Source organism: Cetorhinus maximus, chromosome 18 (assembly GCF_964194155.1).
Source record: "Cetorhinus maximus chromosome 18, sCetMax3.hap1.1, whole genome shotgun sequence".
NCBI lineage: Eukaryota > Metazoa > Chordata > Chondrichthyes > Lamniformes > Cetorhinidae > Cetorhinus > Cetorhinus maximus.
Genome location: NC_135896.1, coordinates 81598865 through 81622506, shown reverse-complemented (window position 1 = coordinate 81622506; position 23642 = coordinate 81598865). Strand labels below are relative to the sequence as shown.

At 46.2% G+C, this 23642-nt stretch overlaps 1 protein-coding gene across 1 annotated transcript in view; it reads right to left on the bottom strand.

Moving 5' to 3' along the window:
- Window positions 1-23642, bottom strand: part of plekhh1 (pleckstrin homology domain containing, family H (with MyTH4 domain) member 1) — a 155946-nt gene that overhangs the window by 86013 nt on the left and 46291 nt on the right. The window contains exon 3 of the mRNA XM_078563061.1: window positions 6411-6473. Coding sequence (XP_078419187.1) covers window positions 6411-6473 — 63 coding nt within the window. The remainder of the gene's footprint in view (window positions 1-6410; window positions 6474-23642) is intronic.

The following is a 23642-nucleotide window of genomic DNA, read 5'->3' as shown; positions in this document are numbered from 1 at the left end:
GGTAACCACGCGAGGCTCCGCAGAATCTGTACATGCCCCAACCGTCAAACATACTCCACTCCACACCAACACCAAACACCAACACCACCACTGACGACATCATCAACAACAGCAACAACACTAACATCAATAACTTGCATTCATCTAGCACCTTTAATGCACTGAAACGTTCCATGACCTTTCACAGGACTGCTAAAAGACAAACGTTGACACTAAAAATTTGGTTGTAGGGCTGGAGGAAGTGCTATGGTGAGGCCATAGAGGAATTTAAACACGAGGAAGAGAATTTGAATATTGAACCATAGAAATGTTGCGGCACAGAAAGAGGCCATTCTGCACCGGCCGATTAAAAAAAGAAAACGAACTAGCCGCCCATTCTATTCCCACCTTCCAGCACCCGGTCCGTGGCCTTGCAGGTTACAGCACTTCAGGTGCTGATCCAGGTGCCTTTAAAAAGAGTTGAGGGTTTCTGCCTCCACTGCCAAACCAGGCAGTGAATTCCAGACACCCACCAACCTCTGGGTGGAGAGGTTTCTCCTCATGTCTCCTCTAATCCTTCTACCAATCACCTTAAATCTATGCCCCCCTCATAATTGACCCCTCAACTAGGGGAAACAGGTCTTTCCTGTCTACCCTATCTAGGCTTATCATAATTTTGTACACCTCAATTGGGTAACCCCTCAGCCTCCCCTCCTCTTAGGAAAACAACCCCAGCCTATCCAATCTTTCCTCATAGCTGCAATTTTCAAGCCCTGGCAACATTCTTGTAAATCTCCTCTGTACTCTCTCCAGAGCAATTGTGTCCTTCCTGTAATGTGGCGACCAGAATTGTAGACAAAATTCCAGCTGTGGCCTAACCAGCATTGTGTACAGTTCCAGCATTACATCTCTGCTTTTGTATCCAATGCCTTGTCCAGTAAAGGAAAGCATCCCATATGCTTTCTTCACCACCTTATCCACCTGTCCTACCATCTTTAGGGACCTATGGATATGCACACCAAGGTCTCTCACTTCCTCAACCCCTCTCAATATCCTCCCATTTATTGAGTATTCCCTTGCTTTCTTTGCCCTCCCCAAATGCATTACCTCACACTTTTCCAGGTTGAAATCCATTTGCCACTTTTCCACCCAGTCAACCAAACCATTGATATCATTCTGGAGGCAACAGCTGTCACCTTCACTATCAACTACACGGCCAATATTTGTGTCATCTGCAAACTTCCCAATCATGCCTCCCACATTTAAATCTAAAGCATTAATAAATATAAAACAAACAGCAAGGACCCCAACACTGAGCCCTGTGGAACACCACTGGAAACCGTTTTCCATTCACAAAAACATCCGTCAACCATTACCTTTTGTTTCCTGTTGCTGAGCCAATTTTAGATCAACTCACTGCCTTCCCCTGTATCCCATGGGCTTTTACTTTTCTGACCAGCGTGCCATGTGGAACCTTGTCAAATGCTTCACTAAAATCCATGTAGACAACATCCACTGCACGACCCTCATCAATCCTCCTTGTAGCTATCTCAAAAAATTTGATTAAATTAGTGATGCACGGCCTTCACCTTCCAAAACCACGCTGACTGTCCTTGATCAATCCATTCCTTTCTAAGTGACAGTCTATCCTGTCTCTCACAATTGATTCCAATAATTTGCCCACCACTGAAGTCAGTCTGATCAACCAATAATTTTCTGGCCTATCCCTCGCACCCTTTTAAAATAATGGTGCAATGTTTGCAGACCTCCAATCCTCCAGTACCTCGCCTGTATCAAGTGAGAAAATGATCCTCAGAGCATCTGCTATTTCCTCCCTGGCTTCCCTTAACAACCTGGGATACAATCCATCCGGCCCTGGTGATTTATCCACCTTCAAGGATACCAGGCCCTCAAGTACTCCCTGTCTCATTATGCTTATTGCATCTAATATTTCACAATCCTCCTCTTTAATGAGAATGTCTGCATCATCCCTCCCTCTTGTGAAGATAGAGATAAAGTATTCATTAGGAACCATTAATAATACTCATTAATATTGAGGTGCTGCTGGACTGGGTGCCTAAATAAGTCATTGAGCACAGAGGCGTTGGGTGAACGGGACCTGGTGCGAATCAGGATATGAGCAACATCATTCCAAACAGGCCATAGAGCCATTAATGCATAGAAGGAGGCCATTCGATCCATCAAGTCCATGCAAACTCCCTGTAGAGTAATCCAGTCAGTCCCATTTCCCTCATTCTCTCTCTGTTGCCCTGCAAAGTTTGTTTCGTTCAAGTGCTCCATCTAATTTCCTTTTGAAATCATTAATTATCTCTGCTTCCACCACCCTCGCAGGCAGCAAGTTCCAGGTCATTGCCACTCACACCTGTATTTCTTGCCCAAAACCTTAAAGCTGTGTCCCCTAGTGCTTGTACCATCAGCTAATGGGAACAGCTTTTCTTTGTGTACCTTATGTAAACCTGTCATAATCTTATACACCTCTACCAGATCTCCCCCGATCTTCATTTCTCCAAGGAGAACAACCCCGGCTTTGCCAACCTAACCTTGTAACTAAAATCCCTCATTCCTGGAACGATTCTGGTAAACTTCCTCTGCACCCTCTCAAGGACCCTCGTGTCCTTCCTGAAATGTGTTGACCAGAATTAGACGGGATATGTTAGTTCTGGCCTAACCAGAGCTCTAAAAGGTCACCATCCTCAATGGCTTAATTCATAGATACAGTGCCCCAGTGCACAACAGAAAGCATTGAGGCCAAGAGGGTCCCAGAGTCAGTCACTGATCGATGCTAAGTTAGCTGATCTTGGCTGGACAATGGTTGAGGTGTCAACCATCACCTCAGGATCTGGATTTGGGAGTGAGATTGGGGTGGGAGGTGGTGGGAAGGGGGTAATCAGTTCGGTACCAGATCACCAAACTCTCAATCTCACTGGAACACACACATAAATGACAAAAAAAAGGACTGGACCAATAAGAATACTTTTTTTTTTAACACAGCAAATTGTTCTGATCTGGAATGCGCTGCCTGAAAAAGGCAGTGGAAGCAGATTCACTGGTAACTTTCAAAAGGAGAAATAGTTGAAAAGAAAAATCTATGGGGAAAAATCAGGAGTGGGAGTGGAGGAACTGGATAACTCAAAGGGCTGGCACTGGCATGATGGACTGAATGGCCTCCTTCTGTACTGTAGGGTTCCTTGATCCCATGAGGGAGGCAGGAAAATTTGAATGAGTTCATCCACACAAGTTATTACCAAGGAAATGAGTCACAAAAAGATAACTGCGTATGCACAACAGTGTGGAACAATCTGTGCCAGAGACACGCCTCTGTCACAGGCAAAACAGATAGGATGCCAGTACATTCTCTCTCGCACAGCCAGCAAAGAGAAGCAAGATCAGGGTTTTATGAACATAAAGCGCGGTGTAAGAAAATGCCATTTAGATCAAAAACCTTCCACCGTATCATGGGGACTACCTGAAGTGATCAGCCAAGTTTCTCATTTCCCCAACTAGGGATGCTTACTCTGGTTGGATGTATTTTTGGAGGTTACGTCCCATGACCTCCTGCATTCCAACCACCCCTCCCTGCCCCCATACGCATGCCACTGGTCGCCTAACATGCTCCTACTCATGGTGCAACACCTTCCCTAATCAAACTGGCAAGGGTAGCCTTGAGGGAGAGTTCATAGAGTGTATTAGAGATTGTTTCTTGGAGCAATATGTTGTGGAGCCAACCAGGGAGCAGGCTATTCTGGATTTGGTTTTGTGTAATGAGATGGGATTAATTAATGATCTCATAGTACAGGATCATCCAGGGAAGAGTGATCATAGCAGGCTAGAATTGCAAGTTCAGTTTGAGAGCAAGAAACTTGAGTCCCACACTAGTGTTCTGGAGCTAACAAAGGTAACTAACATAGGTATGAGGGCAGATTTGGCCCTCGTGGACTGGGCAGGAAGACTACAAGGTAGGACAGTTGATGAACAGTGGCAGATATTTAAGGAGATATTCAATTCCTCACAAGTAAAATATATTCCAAAGAGGAAGAAAGATGGTAAGAGGGGGGAAAAGCATCCATGGCTAAGCAAGGAAGTTAAAGATAACTTAAAGGCAAAAACTAAGGCATACCAAATTGCAAAGGTCGGTGGCAGGCTGGAAGATTAGGAAACTTTTAAAGATCAAAAAAGGGTTACTAAAAAAAAATAAAAAAGCAAAGGTAAATTATTAAAGAAAACTAGTGCAAAATGTAAAAACTGATAGCAAAAGCTTCTACAAGTATATAAAAGAAAAGAGAGTAGCTAAGGTGAATGTTGGTCCCTTAGAGGACGAGACTGGGGAGTTAATAGTGGGAAACGCAGAAATGGCAGAGACACTTAATCAATATTTTGCCTCAGTTTTCACAGTGGAGGACACTAGTACCACCCTAATAGTAACAGGTAGTGCAAAGGATATAGAGAAGGAGGAACTTAGAACAATTACCATCACTAGAGAAAAAGTACTGAACAAACTATCGGGATTAAAGGGTGACAAATCCCCAGGACCTGATGGCCTATATCCCAGGATCTTAAAGGAAGCGGCAGCAGAGATAGTGGATGCATTGGCTATAATATTTCAAAATTCCCTGGATTCTGGAAAGGTTCCAGTGGATTGGAAAAATGCTAATATAATGCCCTTATTCAAAAAGGGGGGAAGGCAGAAAGTAGGAAACTATAGACCAGTTAGTTTAACGTCTGTCATTGGGAAATTGTTGGAATCCATTATTAAGGAAGTAGTAATGGGGCATTTGGAAAGTCAAAATGCAATCCATCAGAGTCAGCATGGTTTTATGAAGAGTGAATCGTGTTTGACTAGTTTGCTAGAGTTCTTTGAAGATGTGACAAGCAAAGTGGATAATGGGGGTCCTGCAGATGTAGTATATCTGGACTTCCAGAAGGCCTTTGATAAGGTGCCGCACAGAAGATTAATACACAAGATAAGATCACACAGAGTTAGGGGTAATATATTAGCTTGGATAGAGAATTGGCTAACCAACAGAAAGCAGAGAGTGGGGATAAATGGGTCTTTTTCTGGATGGCAAGCTGTAACTTGTGGGGTGCCACAGGGTTCGGTCCTTGGGCCCCAACTATTTACAATCTATATTAATGACTTGGATTCAGGGATAGAAGGTACTATAGTTAAACTTGCAGATGACAGCAAAATAGGTGGGAAAGTAAGTTGCAATGAAGAAATAAGAAATTTACAAATGGATATGGACAAGTTAGGCGAATGGGCCAAAATTTGGCAGATGGAGTTTAACGTGGATAAGTGTGAGGTTATCCATTTTGGTCGGAAGAATAAAAAGGCGACTTATTATTTAAATGGAGAGAAACTTCAGAATGCTTCAGTGCAGAGGGATCTGGGTATCCTTGTGCATGAATCGCTGAAAGTTAGTATGCAGATACAGCAGGTAATAAGGAAGGCAAATGGAATTTTGGCATTTATTGCTAAAGGAATAGAGTATAAAAATAGGGAAGTGTTATTGCAACTGTACAAGGCATTGGTGAGACCGCACCTGGAGTACTGTGCACAGTTTTGGTCCCCTTACTTGAGGAAAGATGTAATTGCATTGGAGGCGGTTCAGAGGAGGCTGACTAGATTGATTCCAGAGATGCAGGGCTTGTCTTATGAGGAGAGATTGAGCAGTTTAGGCCTATACTCGCTAGAGTTTGGGAGGATGAGAGGAGATCTAATTGAGGTATATAAGATGCTAAAGGGGATAGACAAAGTAGACGTGGAGCGGATGTTTCCCCTTGTGGGGCATTCTAGAACGAGAGGCCATAGCTTTAAGCTAAGGGGTGGTAGATTTAAATCAGAGACGAGGAGGAATTACTTTTCTCAAAGGGTCGTGAATCTGTGGAATTCACTACCTCAGAGTGCAGTAGATGCCGGGACGCTGAATAAATTTGAGGAGATAGACAGATTTTTAATTAGTAATGGGTTGAAAGGTTATGGGGAGAGGGCCGGAAATTGGAGTTGAGGCCGAAATGAGATCAGCCACAATCGTAATGAATGGCGGGGCAGGCTCGAGGGGCTGAATTGCCTACTCCTGCTCCTAGTTTTTATGTTCTTAATTGGAAAGTAAACTGACTCTTGTTGATGCTTTTTGATTGTCAATCAGTCCTCTTACATGTCCAATATTTTCATAACTAATATGCAAAAGTGTTCAAAGAAAATAAATAATATTATTTTAAAAGAAATCACTACTCATTTCTCTCAGGCATTGTTCAGAGCAGTGACTTGGAAATTAATCGTTCATTCATGAGAGACTCCAAGACAATCCTTTGAGAATGTATTGCCATGGTAGTGCTAAACACACTAAGAAGGGGCACTTCATATAACAAACAGCCACTTCCTTTGTCCCTCTCTGTTGCATATAGGATACCTGTTTCTCTGCATTCTCTGCCCGCTGGTCAGCCTCAATCACTCTTTGTTCCAACTCCTGCATCTGTAAGGAGGACAGAAGACAAGAATTAAGCAACATCCATGGGATACTGACAGGAAGAAACTTTACTCAACACTGAAATCAGTGAAGCTCACCTAGGACGAGAGGCCCATTGGTCTTTAACAGAGCTTTTACTTCAAGCAGAGATCTTGGGACTCACCCTAATACACTGAGAATGAACTTAACCCTACCTGCCTGTCGGAAGCTGGGCGAGAGTGCAATTAAAATTGCCCGGCTTATTTACCTGCTCTTGAGTTGCCAGGTCCCCCATTAGTGATTCTTATCCAGGTTTCTGGGAGGGCAGCCATGCTGTCCACCCAAAGCCAGTGGGGTCCTCCTTTAAACATAAGGCATGTTCCGATGACATCATTGAGCCTTGACTGTGATTCTAACTCAGGCCAGAGTGAGAAAACCATTGTTCAACCGGGCTGGAGAGAGTTGGGATCTGTTGGGAACATAAAGAGGCCCAAATAGGAATGGAATTTTTAAACTTTCCTTTGTGAGGTCAGAAAGACTGAGGAAGTAGGTCCTATAAGGAAGGTTTAGGCCTCCCATTCCCTGGATCCCATCCATTCGTTCCAGAACCCCCTTCCCCACACACCTATAGGGGGACCAGACCGTCTGAATTTCACTCCATTCCGGCCTGATCTGGTATCAAGCGGCCTTAGGTCTGGTATTTCAAATGTTCGCACTGCTTCATACTGTTTGCAACGCCATGCAGTCAAATCTCTTCATTTCACGTGGGCTTGCAATGTTGAATTGGAAATGGATGATGGAAAAATCAGCCAATTAGAGGCTAGGCGGCTCCAAATGGCAGTTCACCATTCCACCTACCACCCCGCCCCCCACCATGATCATTTTCAAGTCGGTGAGTATGTCCATGAGGAAAGATCCTTTTGGACTTGTCCTGCACCCTATTGACGCAGCAGCAGTGCACTATGCTCATTTCTATTAATTAAAAGGGCATGTGAAACATAATCTAGTAAGTCTGGGCTTCACTTAGGTGAAAGTTCTGTCTATTGAAGTGAAACTGCTCCAGCAAGAAAGGGAATTTCAGTCTGGAAGGCCGATGGCACCGCTTAAGATAAAACACCTTAGATTTCCCTCCAATAAGTGTTCCTACCCAGGACTTGTAATAGTCACCCAAATAAGGCAGGTGAGACAGAGTAACAACCAACTTGTTCCCAGCCCAGAATTCACCACATGCTCTTACCTCCCATTAGAGTAGGAGTGTCCCACATTTATACCAATATCATCGTGCTTGATTACCTAATGTGATCTTCAAGTCCTTAATCTGAATGGGCAGGGTTCTGTATGGATATTACTAGCTGACACGGTGTCACCCCATCGAATGTCATAAAGCCTTAGCTTCCCTTGTAGCCATTTTTGCTTCTGTGCATGCGCGGGGTTTGATGGGTCGAGATGGTTTGTGTCTCGTGCCTCTGGCTTCTGCTAGTAGCCCCCTACACTCTGAGCTTCATGAGAATTTCCCAGAGGCTGGCATCCACCTCCTGCTAGTGCAACAAATGGGCGAGCCCATGGTGACATTGCCTCCGAGCCTGGGTCCTGCTGTGTTATGACCAGGTCAAACAAATAATCGCATTTTTGATCTTTTATCTCAGAAACCTTTTACATATTTCAAGATAGTAGAAACCAACACGAGATGGAGTCATTTCATCCTCCACAGGGAGTTCTGAGTGCCTGTTGGGTATCTGGCTGGTTAGCAGTTTCCATTGTCTTGACAGAATTTCAGAATCTTTAAAGTGCAGAAGGAAGCCATTCGGCCCGAGTTCACACTGGCTCTCTGAAAGAGTATTCCACGTAGTCCCACTCCTCTGCCTTATCCCCGTAACCTTGCACATTCCCTCTTTTCAGGTAGAAATCCAATTCCCTTTTGAATACCTCGATCGAACCTGCCTCCACCACCCTTTCAAGAAGTTCGTTCCAGACTCCAACCACCCTCTGGGTGAAAAAGAATTTCCTCACATCACATTTACTGCTTTTGCCAATTATTTTGAATCTGTGCCCTCTAGTTCTTGATGGTCTCTTGAGTGGGAACAGTTCCTCACTATTTAGCCTGTCCATACCCCTCAGGATCTTGAATACCTCTATCAAGTCTCCTCTCAGCCTTCTTTTCTCCAAGGAAAACAGCCCCAACCTCTCCAATCTATCCTCATAGCTACAGTTCTTCATCCCTGGAATCATTCTTATGAATCTCCTCTGTACTCTCTCCAATGTCTTCACATCCTTCCTTAAGTATGGCGCCCAGAACTGGACGCAGTACTCCAGATGAGGCCCAACTAGTGTCTTACACAAATTCAACATGACCTCCTTACTCTTGTACTCAATGCCTCTAATAATAAAGGCTAAGATACTTTATGCTATATTAACTGCTCTCTCAACATACCCTGCCATCTTCAATGACCTATGTATGCACACACCGAGGTCCCTCTGTTTCTGCACCTCCTTTAGAGTCTCTCCCTTTAATTTATACTGTCTCACCATATCTTTCCTGCCAAAATGAATCATCTCACACTTCTCTGCATTGAACTTCACCATTTGTCTGCCCAATCCACCATGTCTATATCCTTTGAAGTTCAAGACTATCCCCATCACAGTTGACAACATTCCCAATCTTCGTATCATCTGCAAATTTTGAAATCATGCCCTGAACACCACAGTCTAGGTCACTAATCTATATCAGGAAGAGCAAGGGTCCCAACGATGATCCCTGGGAAACTCCACTACGAACCTCCCTCCAATCTGAAAAACAACCATTTATCACTACTCTCTATTTCCTGTCACTCAGCCAATTTCTTATCCAAGTGCCTACTTTCCATTTCATTCCATGACCCTAGGATTTTGCTTATAGGTCTGTTGTGTGGCACTGTATCAAATGCCTCTTGAAAATCCATTTACACCACATCAACAGTGTTTCCTTTATCAACCTTCTCTGTTACTTCTTCAAAAAACTCCTGCAAGTTAGTTAAACATGATTTTCCCTTGATGAATCCATGCTGGCTTTCCTTAATTATCCTGCACTTGTCTAAGTGACTATTGATTTTATCCCGAACTATAGTTTCCAGAAGGTTCCCTGCCTCTGAGGTCAAACTGACTGGCCTGTAGTTGCCAGCTTTCTCGTTGCATCCCTTTTTCAACAAGGGCGTAATATTCGCATTTCTCCAGTTCTCTGGCACCTCCCCTGTGTCTAAGGAAGACTGGAAGGTTATCACTAGTGCCTCTGTAATTTAGACTCTCACTTCCCTCAGTATCCTTGAAGGCATCTCATACGGTCTTGGTATCTTATCCATTTTAAGTAAAGATAGTCTTTCCAACACCTCCTTCCTCTCGATTGTAAGTTCTTCTAGTGTACCAGTTACCGCCTCCCTCACCTCGGCCTGGGTAGCAAGTTCTTCCTTCGTAAAGACAGATGCAAAGTACTTGCTCAACACCTCCGCTATTTCTCCAGCCTCCACACGCAAGTCCACTTTTTTGTCCCTAATCAGCCCTACTCTTTCTTTTACCACCTTTTTATTACTTATATGCTTATAGAAGACTTTGGGATTCCCTTCTATGTTAGCTGCCAGCCTCTTTTCATGCTCTCTCCTTGCTTTTCTTATTAGTTTCTTCACTTCCCCTCTGGTCCTTCTATATTCAGCCTGATTTTCCATTGTATTTTCTACCTGACACCTGTCGTACGTGCACTTCTTCCTTTTCAACTTTACCTCTCTCACATCATCCAGGGCACTCTAGATTTATTTTTCCTACCTTTCCCCTTCAAGAGAATATACCTTGACATTGCCAGCAATACCTTTTCCTTGAAGGTGGCCCATTGATCAGCCACTGTCTTTTCTGCCAACATTTGATTCAAACTCACTCGACTCAGATACATCGTCATCCCATCAAAGTTGGCTTTCCCCCAATTAATTATCCCTGCTCTGGATTGCTCTCTATCCTTTTCCATGATTAACCTAAACCTTATGATACAATGGTCACTGTCCCCTGGAGGCTCTCCCACTGATACTTGATCCATTTGGGTCAACTCATTCCCCAGAACCAGGTACAAAAGTGCATGTCCTACATTGGACTGGAAACGTGCTGCTGCAGAAAGTTATCTTGAACACATTCTTGTCCTTTTGAACCATTCCTATCCCAGTCCATAGTTTGATAATTGAAGTCCCTAATTATGATTATGCTATAACTCTTGCACCTCTCCGCAATTTCTTTGCAAATTTGTTTCTCCACATCCCTTCCACTAGCTGGTGGTCTATATACTACACCAATCAATGTTATTGCACCTTTCCCATTCCTTGCCTCCAGCCAGAAAGATTCTGTCCTTGACTCCTCTGGAACATCCTCCCCAGCACTGTAATGCCATCTTTAGCCAATATTGCCTTTCCCCCACCCCCGTTTTCTTCCTTTCCTGTCTCTCCTAAACACCTTGTACCCAAGGAATATTTAACACCCAGTCCTGCCCTTCTTTGAGGGCTTTGCTTTAGCAATAATGTCATAATTCTATTTGTCAACCTGTGCCTGCAGTTCACCAACCTTATTTATCACACTCCGTGCACTCACATACATGCACATTAACCCTGATTTAGACTTTTTTTTACTTCCCCGCTTATTCTGACCCCATCTAATGACTCACAGTTGTCTACTCTAATTCTGTCAAACTCTCCAAGTATTCTATCTACCTTGATGCAATTCTGATATATCCTCGTTACCAGTTGATACTTCACTACTTCCCACTGTCAGTTTTTCTCCTCTACACTCTGAATTTCCCCCAGGTTCCCAATCCCCTGCCAATCTAGTTTAAACCCTCCCCAATAGCATTAGCAAACAACCACGCACGGACATTAGTCCCAGTCCTGTTAAGGTGTAACCCATCCTTCTTGTACAGGTCCCACCTGCCCCAGAACCAATTCCAATGCCTCAGAAATCTAAAGCCCTCCCTCCTACTCCATTTCTCCAGCCATGTGTTGAACTGCTCAATCTTCCTATTCTTATGTTCATTAGCACATGGCACTGGGAGTAATCCTGAGATTATTGCTCTTGAGGTTCTGCTTTTTAATTCCCTTCCTAACTCCCTAAAACTCCCTAAAATCTGCTTTCAGGACCTCATCCCTTTTTCTATGTGGACCACGACCTCTGGCTATTCACCCTCCCACAAAAGGAATGTTCTGCAGCTGCTCTGTGACATCCTTGACCCTGGGAGGCAACATACCATCCTGGATCACGTCTACGGCCACAGAATTGCCTGTCTGCTCCCTGAACTATTGAATCCCCTACAACTATAGCACTTCCACTCTTCCTCCTCCCCTCTCCATGCAGCTGAGCCACCTGTGGTGCCACGAACTTGGCTCTTGCTACAGTCCTCTGAGGAACCATCTCGCTCACCAGTATCCAAAATGGGAAAGCGGTTAGAGAGCGAGATAGCCTCAGGGGATTCCTGCACTACCTGCCTGTTTCTCTTAAATACTCTGGCGGTCGCCCATTACTTCTCTGCCTGTGTACTTCTTAGCTGCGGTGTGACCACCTCTTTAAATATGCTATTCACGTAATCCTCAGCCTCGTGGATGCACCACAGTGACTCCACCCACCGCTCAAGCTCCGCAACTTGGAGCTCAAGTTTCTGCAGCTGGTGACACTTTCTGCAGATGTAGTCATCGAGGGCACTTTGTGCCTGCATGACTTCCCACATTCCACAAGATGCACATTCCACATGGCCGAGCTGCACTGACATACTTTATACTTTATATGAAGCGTTTACTAAAGTACTTACTAATTTATTTTAATTATTTTAATTTAGAATAATTCCTATGTATACTACAATATACTGTGTTTATCTCTGTCTCACTCCTTCTTGCACTTTTTTAGTTCTCTGGCTCAGTTGATTAAAATCCAGCACTTTGCATTTCTAATGCCTTCCGTTCAAATGTCCATTTTTGAAGTGGACCTTGACACCCCACCAGGTGTGAAATTCCATACAACATGTCAGGGCAGGTCTGCAGTGCAATCCACATCGGAACTTTCCAGAAAAGTGGTCAACTTACGATATCAGACATCAGATGACTCGTGGCAGCCATTTTTGGTTAGTGTCTTTTCTTGTGTTTTTTAAAAACAAAGTGGTCCTCTTTAAATAGTCCCATATGTATTTGGTTAGCTGGTGAAGTTATAGGTAGATCTCACTCAGTCACAATTTCCCATCATCATGACAGCTGCAGTGGGTGAGTTTCTAACTGCACCTGCTACCCACCTCCCTAAACCCCTTGAAGTAAGGTATGTTTTCTGAGTTAAAGACACACACCATCCAGCATGAAGCAGAGAGTTTCCCCAGAGACACACTATTGTCATGATTCCCGGAGCTTTTTGATTCTTCAGGGCTCCCTGGCAACCAGTCCCAAACTGTGCAAAAAAAAACCAAGAATCTGAAACTGCTGCAATCATTTGTATGGAATTGTAGTCGGATTTCAGTTACACGTAATGAGCATTGAAGGCTGCATGCAAATATTTGCTTTGTTTTACTTATATGGCACAGGTACAATGGGCCGAATGGCCTTCTGTGCAATATTGTTCAATTTGTGTACTTGTTTTTGTTTGTTACTATAGAAACATAGAAAACAGGAGCGGGGTAGTCATTCAGCCCTTCAAGCCTGCTCCGCCATTCAGTATGATCATGGCTGATCCACCATCTCAACAACATACTTCCGATCTCTCCCCCATACCCTTTGACACCTTTAGAGTCTAGAAATCTATATATTTCTTCTTAAGTATATTCAATGACTTGGCCTCCACAGCCTTCTGTGGTAGATAATTCCACAGGTTCACCATCCTCTGAGTGAAGAAATTTCTCCTGATCTTAGTTCTAAATGGCCCACCCTATATCCCGCCGTAGCGGGTGGGATAAAGAACATTTTATGGCTGGCCGCAATGGTGGGTTTTTGCGCTGCATCGTCCCAATCCTGGCATGTCCCGCCTTATTAATAATGCATTCCCGGGAAACACGCCAGATTGCTGGTGGGGTGGCCTCTGATTCACACGTCCTGCCATTACCTCAGGCCTTCAGTTATCCGGGTGCCATATTTAAAGGGCTCCCCTGCACAGACCTAGCGCTAAGAAATTGGAACCTACTGTAAAGTCATGGCTGCCAAAGGGAGAAAACATGCTGCACCCCAAATTTAGTGACGCCTGCCTCGGGCACTTAATGGGTGCAGTGGAGGCCCGCTGTGAAGTATTCTACCCCACCCCACTGGGCGAAGACGAGCAAGGTCACCAATCCAGCATGGGAGATGGTGGCAGCAGTGGTCAGCGCCAACACCCTACAAAAGACGACAGCCATCCAGTGTCGAAAGCGGATGAATGATCTCCTCCGTTCCACCAGGGTAAGTCACTCTTCTCAACACTCTCAACTCACACACTCACAAACCCATCACACATCCACAGGGATTTCACTCACTGTCAGTTCAAGGGACATCACCATTTACTCTCACACACACCTTCATCTGCCCTGCAGATCCTGTCCTCATCCCGTCCATGGCACCACTCACCACCCACACATGCCAGGCATTCTTCTCATCTGAAACAAAAACAGAAAATGCTGGAAAAACTCAGCATCTGTGGAGAGGGAAACAAAGTTCACATTTCGAATCTTTATGACCCTTCTTCAGAGCTAAAGAGAAGTGGAAATCTGATGAAATTTATACTGCTTAAGGGGAGTGGGGCAGGTGAAGCTGGATAGAAGGCTAACGATAGGTAGGGACAATGGAGGGATTTTCATGAACTAAAGGACAAAGTCAATGGTAATGGTGAGTGCTTAAAAAAAAGGTGCTAATAGTGGCGTAAAGGTAAGAAAGCAGAATGTGATTATAGCAGAACAAGGGTAGAATTGTGTGAAAGAACAACAGGTGCTGTTCCTCCAGTTTGCGTTGAGCTTCACTGGAACATTGCAGCAGACCAAGGATGGACATGTGGGCATGAGAGCAGGGTGGTGTGTTGAAATGGCAAGCGACCAGAAGATCTGGGTCATGCTTGCGGACAGACCGGAGGTGTTCCACTAAGTGGTCACCCAGTCTGTGTTTGGTTTCCCCGATGTAGAGGAGACCGCATTGGGAGCAGCGAATGCAGTAGACCAAATTGAAGGAGGTGCAAGTAAAGCACTGCTTCACCTGAAAGGGGTGTTTGGGGCCTTGGACGGTGAGGAGGAAGGAGGTAAAGGGGCAGGTATTGCACCTTCTGCGATTGCATGGGAAGGTGCCGTGGGAAGGGGATGAGGTGTTAGGGGTGATGGAGGAGTGGACCAGGGTGTCCTGGAGGGAACGGTCCCTGCAGAATGCTGACTGGGGGAGGAGGGGTGAGGGGAAGATATGTTTGGTGGTGGCATCATGCTGGAGTTGGCGGAAATGGCGGAGGATGTTCCTTTGAATGCGGAGGCTGGTGGGGTGAAAAGTGAGGAGAAGGGGGATCCTATCATGGTTCTGGGAGGGAGGGGAAGGTGTGAGGGCAGAGGCATGGGAGATGGGTCGGACACAGTTGAGGGCCCTGTCAACCACCGTGGGGGGAAACCTTGGTTAAGGAAGAAGAAAGACATGTCAGAAGTGCCATTTTGGAAAGTGGCTTCATTGGAACAGATGCGACGGAAGCGAAGGAACTGAGAGAATGGGATGGAGTCCTTACAGGAAGCGGGGTGTGAGGAGCTGTAGTCGAGGTAGCTGTGGGAGTCAGTGGGCTTGTAATGGATATTGGTGCACAGTCTATCACCAGAAATTGAGACAGAGAGGTCAAGGAAAGGGAGGGAAGTGTCAGTGATGGACCATGTGAAAGTGATGGAGGGGTGAAAATTGGAAGCAAAATTGATAAATTTTTCCAGGTCCAGATGAGAGCATGAAGCAGCACCAAAGCAGTCAGTCATTGATGTACCAGAGAAAGAGTCGTGGGAGGGGGCTGGAGTAGGACTGGAACAAGGAATGTTCCACATACCCCATAAAGAGACAGGCATAACTGGGGCCCATGCAGTTACCCATAGCCACACCTTTTATTTGGAGGATGTGAGACAAGTTTAAGGAGAAATTGTTCAGTGAGAGCACAAGTTCAGCCAGACAGAGAAGAGTGGTAGTGGATGGAGATTGTTCGGGCCTCTGTTCAAGGAAGAAGCAGAGAGCCCTCAGACCATCCTGGTGGGAGATGGAGGTGTAGAGGGATTGGACGTCCATGGTGAAGAGGAGGCGGCTAGGGCCAGGGAACTGGAAATTGTTGATATGATGTCGGGCATCAGGAGGAATCGCGGGTGTAGGTGGGAAGAGACTGGACAAGGGGAGAGAGAATGGAGTCAAGATAGGAAGAAATGAGTTCCGTGGGGCAGGAACAGTCTGAAACGATCGGCACGACCCTTATCATCTGGCCTGGCAGCTGTCCTGCTTACACTTTCTTCATCTGTCTTCATGCAGGACAAGCTGGTGCACAACAAAAGGGAGAGGTCGCAGACTTTTGGAGGAATGCCCGACATCAAGGTCCTCACAGACTTTGAAAAGAGAGTCATCCAGCTGGTCGGTGAATACAGCTCAGAAGGAGAATCTGTTGACACCCTGAGTGAAGCACTCACAGCGCTCGCCCACACCCTCCACCAGCGCAGAGACACACCCCTCGCTGGGACCTAGTTCTAGAGTAGCCTCGGGATTACAATTTGGTGAGCACATCGCACTGTCTGAACCACAGCAGGCGGCAGGGGACTTCCCAGGTCCCTGGCACTCAGAGGACTGCTGGAGGTCAGAAACCTGCTGAGTCCCAGGCAGATGACGAACCTCTGGACTCAGTCATACCTCAGTTATAGGAGCTGCAAAGGCAAACTTGGGAACAACAGGAAGGGATATCTGCTGCACTCCTCAGATTGCAAGGCACGATGGAGGAGTATGTCTGCCTTCAGTCTGCGGTGATAACACCGACATGCCAACACATCGAGGTCAACACTGGTAGGAGGCCTTGGTACAGGATATTGGTCCTGCATTGGCATGGGATGAACTCCAATGCTGATGCCATAGATGGCCTCCAAAAGTGTCAATGCGAGAGGGGTGTGGGCAGCTTGATCTCACTCCAGCTTCCCCTTTTCCTCAAAAGAGTCAGCCTGGGGCCCTCGGGCACCCATAGGGAGGAGGATCAGCAGGTGCACACCCCAGGGCCATCCACCGAGGTCTGGGAGTGTCTGGCCCATCCGAATCCCCTCTTCCTGTGGCCCCAGCAGCTCCAGCTCCACAAGCTGAGGAGGGTGCCACTGCCATACAGCAGGACCCTGAAAGAAAGGCCGAGGCCCTCCAGAGGACACCCACCAGGGTCATCACAGACAGAGCATAGCAGTCAGCAGGCTGCCTCCACCTCCTCTGTGGATGTCCAGGGAGCACCAAGACAGGTTAGGAAGGTTAAGAAGATGCAGTTGCACAGCCTGGGCACAGGTGTTATTCACTTGCACTTAATGTTCATTATTGTAAATAAACTCTCAACAATGTCTCCCTGCCTATGGCTCCTTGTTATGATGAGCAGTGTTTGTGTCACTCAGATGTGAAACCTTGGTTCCTGCACAAGATAAAGGCAGATGTCTCATTCCAGGGCCTCTTCCCTGTGCAGTGTGTAACCTTCAGACCAAAGTGATGGCCCAGCTTCACACTAACTGGACACATTACTGATGCCTGCACCTTAATGGGTGCTTGTTATTGCTGCCAGAATGTCGTGGGCAGGCGTCAGCATCTGTGACTGGCGACGCTGTGCTCCTGAAGGGGACAGGTGCTGAAGGCTGACAAAGGATCAGGTACATTTAAAGTTTCACGGCTGTGTCTCTATGATATGACCCTGATCACAGAGCACAAGCGAGCTGCCCTCAGCCAGACAGGAGTCAGACATTCTCAGAGGCTATGTGAAGATCTATGGAGTGTCCTCACTGCATGTCATCATCATCCTCCTCCTGGGATCTAGTGACTATTAGGGCCTCAGCTGCGTCTCCATGACATGAGCCTGAGCACTGAGGGTATGTGTGCTGCCATCAGCCACACAGGAGTCAAATGTTCACAGATGCACAGGGAGATGTCAAGATTGTCCTCACTGCATCTCGTGATCATTCTCCACAAATCTTGCAGATATGAGGGTCCCCCATGCATGCCTGCCTCCTCTGGCCAATGCAAAGACCTCATCATCATCATCCCCTTCGACGTCCACCTCAGCCAGGTCCTCCCCCACTTGCAGTGCCAGGTTGTGTAGTGCGCAGCAAGTGACGATGATGCGCGACACCCTCTGGAGACTGTATTGCTGGGCTCCACCAAGCCTGTCAAGGCACCGGAACCTCATTTTCAAAATGCCTAGCATTTGCTCCACCAAGGTCTGGGTTACGACATGAGCCTCATTATACCGTCGCTCTGCTGAGGAGGCTGCCACACAGGCATCATCAGCCACATCCTCTGTGGGTAGCCGTTGTCCCCAAGGATCCAACCCTGCAGTATCTGTGGACCTTGGAAGATGTCAGGGATCTGAGATGTACTGAGAATATAGGAGCGGTGGAGGTTCCCTGGGAATCATGCACAGACAGGTAGGTTGTGTTTGTGGTAGTCACACACCAGCTGAACCTTCAGCAAGGGGAAGCCGTTGTGGGTTGATGTAGTTGACTGCTTGTTGCCATGGAGATCTAAGCACCATGTGAGTGCAGTCGATGGCACCCTGCACCTGTGGAAAACCTGAGATCTGTGCAAATCCCAGCGCTCTTGCTTCCTGGCGTTCCTGACCCCGGGCAAAATGCACAAAGTTCTGTGCCTTCGAGAAGATGGCGTCCGTGACCTCCTGGATACATGTGTGTGGAGGCTTGCGAGATGCCACACAGGCCACCTGTGGAGCCCTGGAAGGAGCCACTGGCATAAAAATTGAGCACCCCAGTCACTTCCATGGCCACTGGCCTCCAAGTCTCCGTGGCACCAAATCCTGCAGCAGGTGGCATATGTGACCAACCAGTTCCCTAGACATGTGCAGTCTTCAGCGACACTGGTTCTCAGTCATCTGCAGGAATGACAGGCACTGTCTTTAGACCCTGGGTCTAGCGAGGCACCTATGAGCGATGGCTCACTCTGGATCTTCAGCTGCGTGTGCTGCAAGCCCTGCCACCCCTTCATCTTCAGGCAGGTTCTCCACCCTTTGCCAGGCCAGGTGCCTCGGCTGCTCTCCTCTTCTTCTCTGGTCTCTGTAAGCCATGAGACAGACTACTAAACCACCAGGCTCCATGATCCTGATGTTCTCCTCCTGTAGGATCAAAGAGACAGTGTTGTGGGTTAGCATGGGCGTACTAAGAACGCCTCTTGGTTAAGTCTGAAGGCCCCTTACCGCATCCCAGGGAGTGCTGGCCACCACTTGAATGGCCAGTATGTAGTGCACTCATTGACTGTCCGAAACCCCACCCACCTCCGCCCCACTCCACCTGACCGATTGGCGGCAGCTTTGCCCATTGGACTGCATGCTGTGCTCTCAGCTCAGGCACAGGCATTCTCCTAACCCGGACCTGCAAGGCTGCACTGTTGGCTTGAACCATAATGGGTACTGGTCCAAACCTTAATAAAGACATTGCAAGGGGCTCTGAGTGCCTCCACCAGTGACTGCAGCATGTCCACCTCTTGCAAGGGTATTGTACAACTTGCCCAGTCGGTCAATTGCTCTGCTGCCCCCTAAAACACACATTAATTTGCTGTCTGTGCCATGCTTTTGTGTTGCTTGAGTGGGCAGAAAAGCTTCAGACCCCGACTCCAAGCCTGTCAATGGAGCTGCAGCTGAACGGCCTCGGCTGTGGAAGAATGCTCGCTTTCGACAAGCTTTTCCAAGTGTGTGGTCGCTTCCCTCAACCCCACCACCCCACCAGCTCCCTGGCACGTGCGTGAGCATTTCCTTCAGTCAGCCTGTGCTGTCTTGCACCCCAGCCCCGCCCCGGCCTGACCCGCACCGGAGCCCTTGCCCCGGCACCATGCTGAAAGCCAGCTGGGAAAAAGCAACCTGCCTGTGCCCCTGGCCAATGCTCGGCACCTCTTCTGTGATGGTGCAGGGGTGAAGCTGTGCAAGGTTGTGCGCACTCACCTCCGAGTTCCCCTCAAAGTTCAGGTCTCCAGGCGCACTCCATTTAAAGGCAGTCGTGACGCACAGTGTTCTGTAGTCATGGGGACGTAGGTGGTAAATTTGATGTGGGGGAACGTTTCCAATGAGCAGGGCTTATAATTAGACGCAAATGTATTAAAATTACATTCCCAACGTGTGGTAGCGGGAAACGCAGCCCCCCATTGACGAGTGGAGCGGACGATTGCAAACTAGTTTCACAACGCTGTAAAACCGATTTTTGGCTTTCTTGCCATATTGTTCCCCCCCTCCCTCCATGACGCTCGATGCCAACGGCGCTGGAAAATTCTGGCCTGTGACCCCTTGTTCTAGACCCCCCAGCCAGAGGAAACATCATCCCTGCATCCAGTCTGTCCAGCCCTGTCAGGATTTTATACATTTCAATGAGATACCCTCTCATTCTTCGAATACAGGCCTAGTTGACCCAATCTCTCCTCATACAGCAATCCTGCCATTCTGTTTTTCTTACTGAAGTGGATAATTTCATACTTATCCAGGTTTTACTGCATCTGCCATGTATTTTCCCACTCATTCAACTTGTCTAAATTGCCTTGAAGCTTCTTAACATCCTCCTCACTGCTCAAAATCCCACCTAGTTTTGTGTCGTCAGCAAACATGGAACATTTGGTTCCCTCCTCAAAATCATTGGTATATATTGCGAATAATTGGGGCCCAAGCACTGATCCCTGCAGTACCCCACTAAGTCACCACCTGCCACTCTGAAAAAGGCCCATTTATTCCTATTCTCTGTTTCCTGTCTGTTAACCAATTCTCAATCCATGCCAATATATTACGTACAATCCCATGTACTTTAATTTTGTACACTAACCTCTTATGTGAGACTTTATCAAAAGCTTTCTGAAAATCCAAATTTCTGAAAAACCACTTCCACTGGTTCTCCCTTATCTATTCTGCTAGTTACTTCCTCAAAAAACTCCAGTAGGTTTGTCAAATATGATTTCCCTTTCATAAATCTATGTTGACTTTATCTAATCCCGTTGATATTTTCTAAGTGTCCTGTTATCACATCCTTTATAATAGACTTTAGCATTTTCTCAACTACTGATGTTAGGCTAACCAGTCTATAATTCTGTTTTCTCCATCCCTCCTTTTTTAAATAGTGGGGTTATATTTGCCACCCTTCAATCTGCCAGGACTGTTCCAGAATCTATAGAATTTTGGAAGATGACAACCAATGCATCCATTATTTCCATGACCACCTCCTCTGGTACCCTGGGATGTAGATTAGCAGGCCCTGGGGATTTATCAGCTTTCAGACACATTCATTTCTCCAGCACTGTTTCTTCAGTAGTACTAATTTCCTTCAATTCCTCCTTTCCGCTAGGCTTTTGTTTCCCTGCATTTCTGTAAGTTATTTGTGTCTTCCTCCATGAAGATAGAGCTAAAGTAGTTGTTTAATTGTTCTGCCATTTCTTTGTTCTCTATTATAAATTCTCCTGTTTTGGACTGTAAGGGACCTACATTTATCTTCACTAATCTTTTTCTTTTTACATGCTTGTAGAATCTTTTACAGTCTGCTTTTATGTTCTTCGCAAGTTTACTCTCATACTCTATTTTTTCCCTCTTAATCAATCCCTTGGTCCTCCTTTGCTGAATTCTAAACTGCTCCCAATCCTCAGACTTGCTACTTTTTCTAGCAATTTATATGACTCCTCTTTGGATCTGATATTATCCTTAATTTCTTTTGATAGCCATGGTTGGACTGCTTTTCCTGTTGTGTTTTTGCACCAGAAAGGAATGTATAACTGTTGTAATGCCTGCATTCATTCCTTAAATATTAGCCATTGCCTAGCCACCATCATGGCTTTTAATGAAGTTCCCTAATCTATCGTAGCCAACTCATGCCTCATACCTTCTTAGTTTCCTTTGTTTAGATTTAAGACCCTAGTTTTGGATTGGAATACTTCACTTTCCATCCTAATGAAGAATTCTAATCATGTTATGGTCACTGTTCCCTATAGGGTCCCGCGCAACAAGGTTAGTAATTAACCCCTTCTCATTGCACAATACCAAATCTAGGATAGCCTGTTCCCTTAGTTGGTTCCTTGACATACTGGCCTAAAAGAAATTGCGTACACACTCCAGGAATTCATCTGCCACAGTGTTATTGCTAATTTGGTTTGCCCAGTTTATATGTAAATTAAAGTCACCCATGATTACTGTAGCAACCTTGTTACATGCATCTCTAATTTTGTGTTTAATGCCATCCCCTTCCTTACCACTAATGTTTGGAGGCCTATAGACAACTCCCACTAATGTTTTCCACCCTTGTTACTTCTTAGCTCCACCCAGATCAATTCTACACCTAGATTTTCTAAGCCAATATCCTTTCCCACTATTGTACTGATTCCATCCTTAACTAACAACGCCACCTCACTTCCTTTTCCTTTTTGCCTGTCCTTCCTGAATAGCGACTACCCTTGGATATTCAGTTCCCAGCCTTGGACGCACTGTAGCCATTCTCCGTAATCACAATCATATCGTACTTGTTAACACCGATTGACATTGCTAATTCGTCTACCTTATTGTGAATGCTCTTTGCATTCAAATACAATGCCTTTAGACTTGTCTTTTTAACATTTTTACACATCATCTTTAGGACGATTGCCCAATTTGCTGCTAGCCCTTGTTTCCTCTGCCTTCCACTTCCGCTTTCTACTTTTCTGTCTTTCATTTCTATCCTTGTTTCCCTCTCTTGTGTCTCCCTGGTCAGGTTCCCATCCCACTACTACTCTAGTTTAACCCCTCCCCCACAGTACTAGCGAATACCCTGTGAGGATACTGGTTCCGGTTCAGCTGGGGTGCAACCTGTCCAGCTTGTATAGGTCCCATCTTCCCCAGAATCAGTCCCAAAACCTCAGGAATCTAAATCCCTCCCTCTTACACCATCTCTCCAGCTACACATTCATCTGGTCTATTCTCCTATTCCAGTTCTCGTTAGCACTGTGAGTAATCCTGAGAGTACTACCTTTGAGGTCCTTGCTTTATAATTTATCCTAGCTCCCTATATTGTGCTTTCAGGACCTCACCCCTTTTTTTACCTATGTCATTGGTACTGATATGGACCACATCCTCTGGCTGTTCATCCTTCCCTTTCAGAACGTCCTGCAGCCGCTCAGTGACATCCTTGACCCTGTCACCAGGGAGGCAACATACCATTCTGGTGTCACGTCTGTGGTCACAGAAACATCTAACTGTTCCCCTTACAGTAGAATCCCCTGTCCCCCAGCCACTTGTGGTGCCAAGGACTTGGCTTTTGCTACCAGTCACTCTCGCACTGCTTCACACGTTTCAGCTGTGGCTCATTTGGTAGCATTCTTGCCTCAGTTAAAAGCTGAGTTCATGCATCACTCCAGAGATTTAAGCACAAATGTTCAAGCTCACACTCCCAGTTCAGCACTGAGGGAGTGCTGCACTGTCACTAGTGCCACCTTTCAGATGAGACCAGGCTTCATCTGCTCTCTCAGGTGAATGAAAGGGAACCCATGGCACTAATTGAAGAGTTCTCCTTGGCCCTTCGCTCCAGAATTCCTTCCCTAACCCTCTCTGCCTCCCTCTCCTCCCTCCCAACTCTGATTAAAACCTACCTCTTGTCACCTGATATCAAGAAACGGCTGAAGGCACTAGGTATTGCAAAGGCTATGGGCCCTGACAATATTCCAGCAATAGTACTGAAGACTTGTGCTCCAGAACTTTCCACGCCCCTAGCCAAGTTGTTCCAGTACAGCTACAACATTGGCATCTACCCAGCAATGTGGAAAATTGCCCAGTTATGTCCTGTACATGAAAGCAGGACAAATCCAACCCAGCCAATTACTGCCCCATCAGTCTACTCCCAATCATCAGTAAAGTGATGGAAGGGGTCATAACAGTACTATCAAGCGGTACTTGCTTAGAAACAACCTGCTCACTGACGCTCAGTTTGGGTTCCGTCAGGGTCATTCAGCTCCTGACCTCATTACAACCTTGGTTCAAACATGGACAAAAGAGCTGAACTCCTGAGGTGAGGTGAGAGTGACTGCCCTT